We start from the raw sequence: 14587 nt of genomic DNA, 5'->3' as shown, positions 1-14587 counted from the left end.
TTTACCTCAGCTCTGGCCTTTTTTGGGAGGGGGCATCCTGAGGCTCTTGCAGGTGCAGCTGTTCCTAAAACAGAACATGGAACCCTCCTGTCAAAAGACAGAACCCACAGCGGGGAAGATTCACCTTTCTCAGGTGACTTGTGAGTACCTCCTTTCTTGTAGCCTCTCACAGTATAGCGACGAGAACATGATGGACCCCTACAACCTGGCCATCTGCTTCGGGCCCACCCTCATGCACATCCCTGATGGGCAGGACCCTGTGTCCTGCCAGGCACACGTCAACGAAGTCATCAAAACCATCATCATCCATCATGAAGCCATCTTCCCCAGCCCCCGGGAGCTTGAGGGACCTGTGTATGAAAAATGCATGGCTGGAGGGGAAGAATATTGGTAAGATTCCATTCCTCTTAATATTATTATTATCATCATCACTGCCGTTGTTTTTGCTGTTGAACAGGAAGAGTAAGAAAGCCTTTGATTTTCTTACTGCTTTATAGTCTGTAGTCCCATATGCATTTTCTCATTTGAGCTTTGCTGCAGCCTTATACAAGAGATAGTTGCTTCAGCCAGGACCTTCTTGGTTTGTAAGGGACAGAACTACAACTCAAACTGGGTTAAGCTAAGTGGGAATCTATTGTCTAGGATTATTACTAAAAAGTCTAGGATTGTGACTTCAGGTATAGCTGGACCCAGGGTTCAACTATTATCAGGAATTGGCCCTGCATGTTCTTTGAGAGCTCGAGGCCAGGTCAACAGTTGGTAGTCGGGCACCTCTGTGTACCTGGTACCACACAAGGTCTTAGAAAAGTTTTAGAACCTAAACAAAATCAAGGCTGACCACCTTCCCCACACTAAGACCTTAAAATGTGGTAAAGATAGGACATTTTTAAATGTGGAAAGGACAGGAGATTCAGAACACCAACTGACAGAGACCAGTCAAAGGATTCCTATTCATTCTTTATTCTCAATCCAGGACGACACAAAGCTGTATATTTAGTATTGCCCACACCGCTTTCTGCTAGGTACCTCCGGGGGGGTTGTCTCTGGATTATCAAAGCGTCCCTGAACTCTTGATTCACTTGAAAGAAGTGACACATTCCAGCCCCTTTGTTTCTTACCCTGTCCCCCATAGAAATATGGGCCCTGCTGTCTTGTAATCACAGCCCTGTAGTAACCTTTATGTGAGGCTCCAGGAGCAAGTCTGTCCCTGTTCTGTAACAGAAACATGAAACAGCCAGCAAGCATGCTTTCTGGACAAAGAGAAGCTTCTGATGCAGTGTTTGCCACCGCTACTGGTTCTGCTGCACTATATATAATTTGAGTTCTGGGAAGGGTCCTAAAGATCGACTGTACTTTCCAAAGAACAATATACAAGAATCACACTTTCCCATTTGTGTCTCACAAGAAAGGAAAACTATTCATTACATTGGAAGCATTTGCAAAGCCAAAGGGGGAGATTCGGCTGAGGGTCTCTTTGTAGTGGACAACATTTCTTCATTCAACAATTGGACAAATGGTTGCCAAGTGTCTGTCCTTGGCCAGGCCCTGGGCAGGGGGACAGGGATGTAACCTGAGCAGGATTAACCCCTGAAACAAGGAGCTTTGGTGGAGGATGAAATAGGCAGCCCCAGAAGTGAGGCTCCTTGAGCTGAGGTAGCGAAGGACTTCCTGGAGGAAACTTAACTGAGTTAGGATGAACTGGTGTCAGCCAGGTGAGGAGTGGGCAAAAAATGTTCTGGACTTGGAACATTCAGTACAATGGACAGTGATTCCGCATGGCCAGAGTGTTGCATGTGCCAAGGGAATGGTGAGGGAGGACGCTTCACAGGCCAGCAGGAGCCAGCTTATAAAAGGTCTTAAACAAGTCATTGTGCCAAGTCTTGACCTTATCCAGGAGGCAGTGGAGATTTTCCATAATGAAGTTCAGGTTCTTTCAAATGGCGTTGCAGAGGTCACCTCCACCGAGAACCCTTCCCTGACCACCCTATGCAGGTTTCCTCAGCTGTTTTTGTCTCTGTTCGTTTGTTCCTACATAACACATTTCAGCTTGTAGCAGTTTTATTTCCTGGTCCACAAGGGCAGAGTCTGTGTCCACCTTACCCATCAGTATGTCTCTGCTACCTCCCACAGTGCCTGGTATATATTAGGACTCCATCAATGGCTTAGGTAAAAACACTGACTAGGTGAATAACCCTGGCCTGAAGAAGCTTATAATCTAGTGAGGAGGTAGTAGCCAGTGAAGTTCTCCCAGTGCATTAATACCCAAATCTGACCCCCTGGATTCAGGCTACCCACCCCTATGCCCATCATGGCTGCCAGCCTGCTTGCACTGCCTGGACTGGGCTGGGCTTGTGCACACAGAATCGAGAGGCACGCAGAGAACCCTGCTCCTTGTGAGCTTTTTCCAGCTCGCTGGGTGTGTCACCTCCTCCGTGAGACCTGGAACCAGGCTAGGGGAATGTCTCTCAGCACTTCCTTAAGTCCTTTCTGTTCTGGCCTGTGGTCCTTCCCAGGATAAATGCCAGGGTTTTACAGTGCCCTCTGGGTCTTACAGGACACCTGTGAACTGGCAGCCCCACAAATTCCAGGGCTGGAGGAGGTTACTCAGGATGGCTTCACATTGAGGGGGCTGGGTGGGTGGTCAGATGGATAAGACAGGATGGTGCAGGCCTGGACCTGACCTGGGTCAAGTGCAGAGGTGGGCTGGGTCGGCATTACGGGAAGCTGAGGACAGTATGAGGGTGCAAAGCCCAATGAGTCCCCTTCCCGTGTTTCCTTGCAGTGACAGTCCACATAGTGAGCCAGGGACTATTGATGAAGTTGACCATGACAATGGCACGGAGCCTCACACCAGTGATGAAGGTGAGTGAGGGGGAATCTGGGGCCAAGGAAATCATCCGGGGCCTGGCATGCTGACTCATGCCTGCTCAACCGCTGGGCTGGCCCGCACACCCCTCCAGCTTTGCCAGTCAGCACACTGTCCTCCAGAATAGAAGGGGGCCCAGAAAGACATTGGAGACAGGGGCCCCCCCATCACCATACTCCTACTGGCCCATCTCTTCCCTTTCTGTGTCCTGGCCTGGCCCCAATATAAATCCTAAGTGACAGGAGTTTGCTAAGTAGGAAACAACTTTGTCCCCTGTCCCTCCCCAGCCAGGGATCTGTTCTGCACGCAGCCTGTGCTAGGACTTGAGATAGACCAAGGACACATGGGTCATTGAGGAGCTCCCTGCCTCATTACCTGCGATATTGGGAGCAGCTCCCCATGACACACAGAAATTACGCCCAATGGCAGCTGTGGCCCCAGCGTGGGGGCGCCTCAAGGATGACGCTGAGCAGTGATGATGCAGGGAAGTTCTGGAGGGAGGGAGGGAAAGGCTGGCCTGGGCTTTGAGGGACTCGTTGGACCCTTCCACCCCTTCTACATAAGGAGAAGAGAGTTGGGGAAACTGGACGTGTAGAAAAGCAATCTGGATAATGTGGGCCCAGTGCCAGTGACTCCATTAGATAGAATAGACGCAGTGCCCAGGGCCCGAGGTACGTTTAAGGACCCCTGAAAATGTTTTGGTTTCATTTAAAATAATGAGAAAAAAGGATATGATCCGCCTGGATTTTATTCCTCTTTCTACTAATGCAGTTGTAAAATATAAGTTTTAGCCTTTTTTTAATCGAGGAAGGGACCCATGCAAGAACAAAAGTTCTTGGGCCCATGAAAGTCATAACATAGTCCTATGTAGACAAAGCATAGCCCTTCTTTCTCCTGCTTTTACTTTTTTAAAAAATCCTTATTTAGTAGCTTTCTTCTGGGCATCTGGGTTTCCTTTTGGGACAGTTCCAGGCTGTGTTGGCCACCACATTTGCTAGGAGAGCTGATGCATACTCAGGTGTGGTTTCTGGGAACTGCTGAAAGAGGCAAGACTGATAGGGCAGTTTTCACATTCTAGTAGGACTGTTGCACTTGCTAATGACAGCTAATCCAACTCAAAGTGACTTAAGCATTAAAGGCCTCAAATCATACACCCAAAAAATCCCAGGTTAGGTATAGCTTCAGGCATGGCTGGATCCAGGGGCTTAGTTGGTCTTCTTAGGAATTGGTCTCCATCTTCCTATTCTGTTTCCCTCTGTGTTGACTTTGTTCTCAAATAGGATCTCCCTGCATGGTGGTCTTTGGCATTTCCAGCCTCTCATTGTCCTTTTGCCCAACGTCCCAGTGGAAAAGAGCTTCCTTTTCATCGTGGCTCCAAGAAAGCTCCTGGGGTAGAGTCTCATCAGACTGCCTTGAGTCATACACCCAGCCAAGGACCAATCACTATGGCCCAAGAGGGAGCCCATGGATCAGGCCTGAGCATAGGGGTGGAGGAGCACATCTAGGTGTAATGCTCAGTTCTGCCCAAATCCTCAGAGACCAAAGTCGTCCTGAGCTGAGGAAAATGTCCTGCAGAGCCTCTGTTGGGAGATGTGAAGGCTGCCACCATGTGCGTGTTGGCAGTGATTTGCTTTTCTCTTTCCTTTTTTTCTTTCTCATGTCCTACCACCTCTGGCTCTCCCTCTCCCTTCTTGCTGTCTCCATCTGTTGCTTTATTTCTGTGTGTGTGTGTGTGTGTGTGCGTGTGCGTGTGCGTGTGCGTGTGCATGTGTGTGTGTGTGTGTGTGTGTGTGTGTGTAGCTCCCTCTTGCTCCAGATCTTGCTCTCAGTCTCTCTTCTTCCACTAGGGGAAAACACCTTTTGTCAAACAAGATAGACTGATTTTTCAGAATTAAGATCTGTTGGGACTGCTGCCAGTGGAGGCAGATGTGTCTGCAGGAGGTGGGTCCCATGCCTTCTGAGGACCCCCACAGCCCACCCTTCTGGGGGCTGAGGTCATGGCCAGTCATCCTGCACGTGCTGAGTTTCTCCACGGCCCCTCAGCCTGCGGGGTGGAAGGCTGCTGTGGGCCCTGACTGGGAGGAGGGCCAGAGAGGACAGTCTTGCCGGGCAGACCAGGCAAGTAGCCATGGGGCTCGCCCCACAGGCTCCCCCCCACACCAAGAAGACCCCCTCAGAAAACGCTGCCTCACTCCTCCCATAGTAGAGGTACACGATATTCCTGGAGTGGGGTAAGTCAGAGCTGTCGTCTGCTTTCCCGCAACATCCCTTCTTTTTTTTAAAAAAAATTTTTTAAATATGTATTTATTTTTGAGAGAGAAAGAGACAGAGTGCAAGCAGGGTAGAGGCAGAGAGAGAAGGAGGCACAGCATCAGAAGCTGGCTGCAGGGTCCGGCCTGTCAGCACAGAGCCCGACGCGGGGGCCGAACTCACAAAACACAAGTTCATGACCTGAGCTGAAGTCGGATGCTTCAGACGCTGAGCCACCCAGGTGCCCCCATAAGGTCCTTTCTGTTGTTCCTTGTCAGGATGCTGGTTTCTGAGAATGACAAAGGCAGAAAGAGGTCATCCTAAAGGGCAGCAGCCAGCTGCAAGGGAGCCAAGTTCATGCTCCCTGAAGCTTCTCATGGTTTCCTGTGTGGTGGTGGTGGTTGCTGACTCAGGAGCATCCTTTGGAGGAAAATTAAGTGCATTTCCTAAATGTTTACGTACAAGCCTGCCCCGACCTCCAAAACAGTCACCCGGGAGCTGAGTTGCAGGAATGGTGAGGGGTGCCAGGCTCTGAGAAAGGAGACCTGGATTGAAAGTCAGAGACCTTCATGGTCCTGTGATCTTTGGCGAGCCATGTGACCTTGGGCCTCGGTTTCCTTATTTGTAAGGTGGGAATGATGGCAACAAGAGAATTGTGGCCTGGGTTAAAATGGGGTGACATATGTGAAGGACTAGCACCGTGTCTGGGACAACGAAATGCATAGGCAACATGAAGATTGTGTGTCCAGTGTAAAACCTTCCTAATTCTGCTCAGGAAACTGAGTCCAGGGGTGCCTGGGGGGCTCAGTCAGTTAAGTGTCCGACTCCAGCTCAGGTCAGGATCTCATGGTCTGTGGGTTCAAGCTCATGTCAGTCTCTGTGCTGACAGCTCAGAGCTTATAGCCTATTTCAGATTCTGTCTCCCCCTCTCTCTTTATGTCCCTCTCCCACTCATTCTCTCTCTCTCTCTCTCTCTCTCTCTCTCTCTCTCTCTCTCTCTCTCTCTCTCAAAAATAAATAAACATTTTAAAAATGGATTCTAGGGACTTTACTGATCTAACTGCTCACTTACAGCCTATACCTCTGATATCTTTACTTTCCTCTAAGACATTTCATTTGGGGAATCATCAGTATCTTTCTTTCTCTTGAGAACAGCCTTATGAAGGGTGCCCAGCCAACTTTAGAAGTCCAACCAGCCAAAAAACCATGACCCCGTGCGTGACCAACCATACTAGAGGGACAACTTAATTCTTTGGCCTTTCCTTTCTCAACATCAGTACCTAACTGATTTCCTGCTGCCCTGGCTTGAGTCTGTTAGCACATTGTGGAGTTAAGTCTGGACACTCCATCTGTACTTGCTCTTTGGTCATCAAGATTTGTAAAGGAACCACAGTTAGGGCAAGAACATTTGATTATCAGGGGCACCTGGGGGGCTCAGTCAGTTAAGTGTCTGACTTCGGCTCAGGTCATGATCTCGTGGTTTATGGGTTTGAGGCCCATATCAGCCCTACTGACAGTGTGGAACCTGCTTGGGATTCTCTCTCTCTCTCTCTCTCTCTCTCTCTCTCTGTCTCTCTGTCTCTCTGTCTCTCTCTCTCTGTCTCTCTCTCTATCTCTTTCTCTCTCTGCCCCTCCCTCAGTTTTACACCCTTTCTCTCTCTCTCAAAATAAAACCCTGATTGTCAGAACTAAGCCAAATGAAAACATTGAGGCAGCCTGTCAATACCAGTTTTATTAATTGGATGCTAAATGAGGAACTAGGCTGCCAGATAAAGAAACTACTAAAATCAGATACAGAAACATGATCATATAGTTACAATATGTCAGTTTTCAATTATAACTGCACCATTATTCTCTCACTGATATTTTCCTAAAATTCTCCCAAGTGACTTCCACTCCTTGCCAGCTGTCTACATCTGGAAAGCCATTAGGCCATTAACTCTTTGGATGTATTGGGGGCTCATAAATGGGCTTTAGGAAGTCCATTGTGGGCAAAATTTTGTTTCTTTTGGAATGTGTGCCTCTGAGAAGAGGTCCATAGTTTTTATCATATTGTTCTAGGCATCTACTAGAAACCAGGGCAAGATTTTGATTTGCTTGCAGTTCACAATATTTCCTTTAATAATAATAATTTTTAAAAGGCTAAGCACAGAGAAAAGTGGAAGGAAGTTTTACATAATACCTATCACTTAGTTTCTACAATTGTTACCATTTTGTTATATTTGTTTTATTGTGTATCTGCTTATCGATCCATCTTGTTTTAATACATTTCAAAGTGAATTACAACCGTCAGTATAGCTTCCCTCTGAACACGTTAGTGCTCACAACAGGGGTCAGCATTGTTTAGGGTTCTTTTTTTAAAGTAAAATTCCACATACTGAAATGTATAAATCTTAAGTGTATCATTCCCTGAGTTTTTACAGATGTAAAAAACTTGTGTAACTCAACCCCCTACCAGCATACAGAGCATTTGCAATGCCCTAGAAAATTCCTTCATGCGCTTGCCTAGTCAGCCCCTTACTCCCAAAGCCCAAGAAATGACCACCGACCAACTGGATTAATGTTTTCATCATAGGTTTGGTTTGCCTGGTCAGGAACTTCACGGAATTGTGCAGAATAATGTCTTTTGACTCTGGCTTCTTTCATTTGGCGTAATATTTAGAGATTCCTGCCTATTGTAGGTATTAGGTAAGGTTTTGATGGCAGTAAAATGGTATCACCATCAGTTTACACGCACATGCCCAATTCTGGTTGAATCATGGCCGCCCACCTGGAAGAAATAAAGAACAATAGAAAAAGAGAGCAGTGGCCCCTTCATTGCTAACTTGGCTAGTGTTCCTAACCCCTCGTGCAGAGATGGTAAGCTGGCCCATGCCCTGTGGCTTAGACCCAAAACCTAAATAGACCTCTCCCTTCCTCTTTTATTTTAGCCATTTATTGAGATATAATTCACATACCAAACAATTCTTCCCTTTAAAGTATACCACTTAATGGCATTAAACATATTCACAGATACACGCAGCAATGACCACAGTCATTGCAGAAAGAAACCACAGAAAGAAATCCCCAGCCCCTAGCCATCATTTCTTTCCTTCCTGTCCCTTCCACATCTCTTCCCAGCCCAAAGCAATCACTCATCTCCTTTCAGTCTCTATGGATTTGTCTCTTTTGGACATTTCATATCAGTGGAATCATGCAGTATGTGGCCTTTGTGTCTGGCTCCTTTCCCTGAGCACAGTGTTTTCCAGAGTTGTCCTACCATTGCAGGTTCCTGGCATTTATTCCTTTTTGTGGATAAATAACATCCCATTATATGGATACACCACATTTTGTTTCTCTTTGTCAGTTGACAGACATGTGGGTTGTTTCCACTTTCTGGCTGTTAGAAGTAATGCTGTCATAAACATTTGTGCACAACTTTTGTGCAGACATACATTTTTATTTTTTCTTAGCTATGTACCGAGGAGTGGAGCTGCTGGGGCACCTAATAACTCTACATTTAGTCACTTAAGAAACTTGCCAGAGGGATTTCCAAATTGACTCTTCCGGTTTATACCACCACCAGCCCTGTGTGATCTTTGTCAACACTTATTATTCTCTGACATTTCAGTTCTAGCCATTCTAGTGGGTGTGAAATGGCATCTCATTGAGGTTTTAATTTGAATTTCTCTCATGACTACTGATACTGAGTCTCTTTTCATGTGCTTGTCAATTGCATATCTCCCTTGGAGAAAATGTGTCTTCAGATCCTTTGCCCATTTTAAAATTTGGTTATTTGGTTTTTGTTATTGAGTTATAAGTACTCTTTTTATTCTAGATATAAGTTCATCAGATATATGATTTTGAAACATGTTCTGTTTGAAATATGGGCCTTTTCACTTTCTTGATGGTGTCCTTTGAAGCACAAAAGTTTTCTAATCTTGATGAAGTCCAGTTCATCTAGTTTTTCTTTTGGTCACTCACGTTTTTGGTGTTACATCTGAGAATTCTTCAGCAAGTCATAAATCATGAAGATTTACCTGTGTTTTCTTCCAAAAGTTTTAGGTTTTAGGTCTTAGTTTAGGCAATCCATTCGGAGTTAGTTTTGTAGATGGTGTGAGGTAGTGGCCCAGCCCCATTCCTTCTTTATGCGTGGCTGTCCACTCGTCTCACCACCAGTAGCTGGAAAGATTATTCCTTCCCTCACTGAATGACCTTGGCTCCCTTATAAGAAATCAGTTGACCATGGATGTAGGGGTTTCTTCCTGGACTTTTAGTCCGAGTCCACAGAACTATACGTCTGTCCTTGGGCCAGCACCACACTATCTTGATTACTGTTACTTTGTAGTAAGTTTTGAGATTGGGAAGTATGAGTCCCCTGATTTTGTTCTTCTTTTTCAAGATTTTTTTTGTGGCTATTATGAGTTCTTTGCAATTCCTTATGAAATTTAGAGTCAGCTCGTCAGTTTCTATAGAGAAGTCAGCTGGGATTCTACTAGGGATTGAATGTGTGGACCAGTTTGGGAGTACTGCCGTCTTAGCTGTGTTGAGTCTTCTGATCCACGTGTCACACATCATTTCAACTCAGCCTCAGTTTCCCCATCTGTAAAATGAGGATAGTACTGCAAATATTCTTGTGAGGAGTAAATGTGATCATGTAAGAGAACACTTAACATAATAAAAGCTTACTTGGTTCATGCAAGTAATTTCAGTGCCAACTCATCCCAGGGACTTTTCTATAAGTGGGAAAATAGCAGGTTATGAAATAAAAATCCCTGTCCTAATGGAGTTCGCATTCTTGTAGGAAAGATCCACAATAATCAGGCTTGAAAACCACACATGCACGCACATGTGCGCACGCACACGTACACACACAAAGTTCAGATTGTGCTAAGGGCTATGAAGAAGAAAGCAAGGGAGACTGTTAGCAATGTGACATTTGGCACTTTGATAGTTGAGGGTGCTTGGGAAGGGCCTTGCTAAGGCAGTGACGTTTGAGCAGAGGCCTGGATGAAATTAGGAAATGGCACACAATGGTCAAGTTGAATGTGAATGAATGCAAATGTCTGAAAGTATCACAGGGAGAGGCAGTAATAACCAGTGCAAAGGCCTCATGGCAGTAAAAGGTTTGGCATATTTTAAAAGCATCAAGAAGCCTCTATGAATACATACTCTGTGGTGTTTAGAGGTAAAACGTGCTGATGTCTGCAACTTTAAAATTTACTAAAAAATAAGATGGACAGATGGATGGATAATAGAAGGAAGGATAGAGAGGTGATAAAGCTAATACAGTAAACTGTTAATGTAGAGTTTAGGTGGCAGGTATGTGCATGTTCACTATAAAACTCTTTCAACTTTATTTGTGTTTGAAAAACGTCAGAATACAGTGTTGGCTAACATCAGAATACAGAAGGCTGGTGAGGCCCTGCAGACCTAGTTGAGTGAGGAGAGAGTGGGAGGGGATGAAGCTGCAGAGGGCTCCGGGCTCCAAGCACGGAGGGGCCTCAGCAGCCCTGAGAAATCTTGGTTTTGGCTCTAAGAACAGTGGGAAGCCTTTAGAGGGATTTGAACCAGAGAGTTTCATGATTCAATTAGGATTTTAAAAGATTCCTCTGGCTGCTGTGGAAACAAATGGCTCTACCAGGCACAAATGAAAATGGGGAGGCCAGACAGAGGGACCTGCTCTTGACAAGGGCAGTGGCAGTGGAGATGGTGAGATGTCCGATTCAGGAGACACTTCAAAGGAATTGCTGATGGATTGGGTGTGTGATGCTTAACAACAAGGTCCCCAGCAAGCTGGCAGCCCGAGACAAGGGAATTAAGTAAGTTTGGGGAGGGGTGTGTGGGAGAGTGACAGTGGGGAGAGTCACAGATTCTATTTCAGGTCAGATAAACCCAAATAAGAGACTTCCTAATAAATGGTGGCTATTATTACTTTTTCTACCACAGACACTTACATAATGGCATCTGCAAACACACGTGCCTTCTCCCAGCTTGTGGCTCAGCTCTGCTCCTCCTCTTTTCTTCTCTTCTTCCCTTTGTATTTTCCATTCCTCCCTGTCCACCCCTCCCCATCCCACTCCCAACTCCAGACCTCCCCCAGTGACTGCTAGAGGCTCTGGAGCTGAGGAAGGCAGGAACCCAGGCAGCCCCCCATGCTCCTCCCTCCTGGCATGAACAAACCTCTTCTCCTTTATCATTGTGGGCAGTTGGGCTCAAAGGAAGCCACTGGGGTGAAACCCTGGGATCACACAGCCCTCTGGGTTTAGCTCCTGGTCTTGCACACCCTCTGGCCTTTTTGTCCCTGTAGCTAGGCAGGCAGAGGTAGCCTGTGGCCAGCATGAGATCCAAAGATGCAGTGAAACAGAGATCTCCCATTTTACTGAGGAGGTCACTCTGAGTCAAGATGCACGTTAATGTGGCCCATTTAGCTGTGCTGTCATCTTGCATCAACTGTGTCAGAATAGCATTTAAAGACATTTGTCAGGGAGCCAGCTGCAGAAAGCTGGCCTAACTGCCCGAGGCCCACTTCCTGCAGAAGGCTCTCCCAGGCACTGAGGACTAGATGCATCGAAAGGCCACTGCATCTCCCAGGAGCGCCAGCACAGTCTTCTGGAGCCAGCTCCTTAGAGAGGGGAGCCCTGTTGTGCACGTGTGTGTGGTGGAGATTCACGGGGGAGACAAACAGAGGAGGTTCCTCCTGTTCTTTGACTTTTTGTGCTGCCCTTAGCTCTCAGAAGGGCATTAGCTCTGGTAATAGCTCTCAGATAGAGCTAAATATGTGCCAGGTACTGTTGCAAGCATTTCATATATAGTAACTCATTTAATCCTCATAAGAGCCCTATAAGTTGTGTACTATTATCATTCCCATTTTACAGGTGAGGGAAGTGAGCCTTAGAAAGGAGAAACAAGTTCTTCTTCAAGGGCATACAGCTAAAAAGCAGCAAAGCCAGGTGTTCTGGGCTTCAGTCCTTAATGGGCAGGTGGGTGGCTGGAAGGACAGAGAGGGGATAATCCATGAGGAATGGAGCAGTAGACAGTCAGCCTAGGGAGGTGTCTGCGGGCTAGAGAGAGCAGGGGTCACTTCCTCACTCTTTTGTCCTATTAGAATGTAATGTATTTATTATGTTTATATATGTAAATGCATACATGAATAAATAGGTCTTATTTTTAAACAAAACAAAAAGTGCTTTTGTTTTGTGCTTGCTTTAAAGTATAAATACATTAATACTTACACACAGTCAGTGTCCTACCAAGTATGGGCATCTCTTCGGGTACAGCCTTAACACATTAAATAAATCAGAGACATAGCTCCCCTTCTCGTGAAGTCTCTTCCCAAGCCTCATTAGCTACTGGGAAAACCACATAAACTCTCCACAGCTTAGATTTCTTCTCTGGACCTACCCCACTGGGTAAAATTTTGTAATTATAAAAATCATAATCATAATCATGAGAGCTGTCAACTGAATACCTAATGTATGTCTGTATGAAGCATAGCACTTTCACACATCACAGTTTTTAAAAAATCTATTAAAGTCTAGTATACTTTCTTTTTTAATTGAGATGTAATTGGCATATAACATTGTGTTAGTTTCAGGTGCACACAGTAACAATTTGATACATGTATTGCAAAGTGGTAACCACACTGAGTCAGGTTAACATCCATCCCTACACCAGTGTATGTATGTAGTCACCATACATAGTTAACAAATTTTCTTGTGATGAGAACTTTTAAGATATACTCTCTGAGAAACTTTCAGTGCCTTATGGTATTATTAGCTATAGTCATCCTGCTCAACATTACATCCCCAGGACTTATTTATAACTGAAAGCTTGTGCCTTTTCATCACCTTTACCCAGTTTGCCCACTCCTTCCCCCCTGCCTCTGGCAACCACCAGTCTGTTCTCTGTATCTGTGAGTTTGGTTTGTTTTTGCTCTTAGATGCCGCACATAAGTGAGATCATATGGTATTTGTCTTTCTCTGTCTGGCTTATTTCACCTAGCATAATGCCTTCACAGTCCATACATTTGTTTCAAATAGCAGATTTACCTTCTTTTTATAGCTGAATAATATTCCATTTTCTTAATCCATTTATCTTTTCAAGTGAATATTTTGTTTCCTATGGATAAACACCCAGAAGTGCAATTACTGGATTATACAGTGTCTCTTTCTTTCTTTCTTTCTTTCTTTCTTTCTTTCTTTCTTTCTTTCTTTCTTTTTCTTTCTTTCTTCCTTCCTTCCTTCCTTCCTTCCTTCCTTCCTTCCTTCCTTTCTTCCTTTCTTCCTTTCTTTCTTTCTTTCTTGAGGAAGTTCCATACTTCCTCGCTGTTTTCCACAGTGGCTGTACCAGTTCACATTCCATGAACAGGGCACCAGGGTTCCCTTTTCTCTACATCCTTGCCCAACACTTGTTCTTTCTTTTCCTTTCTTTTCTTTTCTTTCTTTCTTTCTTTTTTTTTTTTTTTTTGAGAAAGAGAGAGATGTGTGCAAGCAGGAGAAAGAGAGAGAGAGTGAGAGAGAGAGAGAGAGAGTGAGAGAGAGAATCCCAAGCAGGCTCCACACTCAGAGCAGAGCCTGACATAGGGCTCAGTCTCATGTCTGTGAGAGCATGACCTGAGCCAAAATCAAGGGTCAGATGCTGAACCAACTGAGCCACCCAGGTAGCCCTTATTGTTTTGTTTTGTTTTGTTTTTATAATAGCTATTCTGACAGATTTAAGGTAATATCTCAATATGGTTTTAATTTGCATTTCCCTGATAATTAGTGATGTTAAGCACCTTTCCATGTATCTGTTGGCCATCTGTAGGTCTACTTTCATGCATTATATTTTAATCCTCCTAAAGGCAACTGAAGTGTACATAGGTTATGTAACATCCCTGAGGTCACACAGAGAAGGGATGTTGGAGCTGGGCAGTAGGAATGCCTCAGGGCCAAAAGCCATATCCTCATTGCTTAACCCTGCTAGGGCTTGTCACTAACCAGTGAAGAATAAAGGTTTGATTGGTAAATGTGTGTGTGCAGCGAGACAAACTTGAGCTAAGGCCCTAGTAAGAATCCTTCCTCCACCAAAATTTAGTCCATGGATAAATGTGCTATTCAGCTTGGGCTGCTAGAACAGAACTGGGTGGCTTAAACAACAGAAATTTATTTCCCCACTGCTCTGGAGGCTAGAAATCCAAGACCAAGCTACCATCAGGGTTGGGTTCTGGCGAACCCTCTCCTCCCGGCTTGTGGGCAGTTGCCTTCTCACTGTGTCCTCACTGTGGCCTTTCCTCTGTGCACAGAGAGAGAATGAGAGGACTCTGGTATCTTGTTCTCTTCATAGAGGGACATCAGTCCTGCCTGATGAGGACCTCACCCTAATTATTCAACTTAACCTCAATTACTTCCTAAATACCTGTCTCCAAAATCTATCATGTTGGGGGTTAGGTCTTAAGCATATAGATTTGGTAGTGGGGGGGGGGGCAAAATTCAGACCATAACAATGAGC

At 45.3% G+C, this 14587-nt stretch overlaps 1 protein-coding gene across 4 annotated transcripts in view; it reads left to right on the top strand.

Annotated features, from left to right (window-relative positions):
- The window catches only part of SRGAP3 (SLIT-ROBO Rho GTPase activating protein 3), a 253404-nt gene that overhangs the window by 226155 nt on the left and 12662 nt on the right, over positions 1-14587 (top strand). For all 4 annotated transcript variants that reach the window (XM_029916799.1, XM_029916797.1, XM_029916796.1 and 1 more), the window contains 2 exons: positions 163-390; positions 2783-2862. In XM_029916799.1, coding sequence (XP_029772659.1) covers positions 163-390; positions 2783-2862 — 308 coding nt within the window. The remainder of the gene's footprint in view (positions 1-162; positions 391-2782; positions 2863-14587) is intronic.

Source organism: Suricata suricatta, chromosome 12 (assembly GCF_006229205.1).
Source record: "Suricata suricatta isolate VVHF042 chromosome 12, meerkat_22Aug2017_6uvM2_HiC, whole genome shotgun sequence".
In the NCBI taxonomy this organism is placed as follows: domain Eukaryota; kingdom Metazoa; phylum Chordata; class Mammalia; order Carnivora; family Herpestidae; genus Suricata; species Suricata suricatta.
This window is presented reverse-complemented; position numbering and strand designations above follow the sequence as displayed.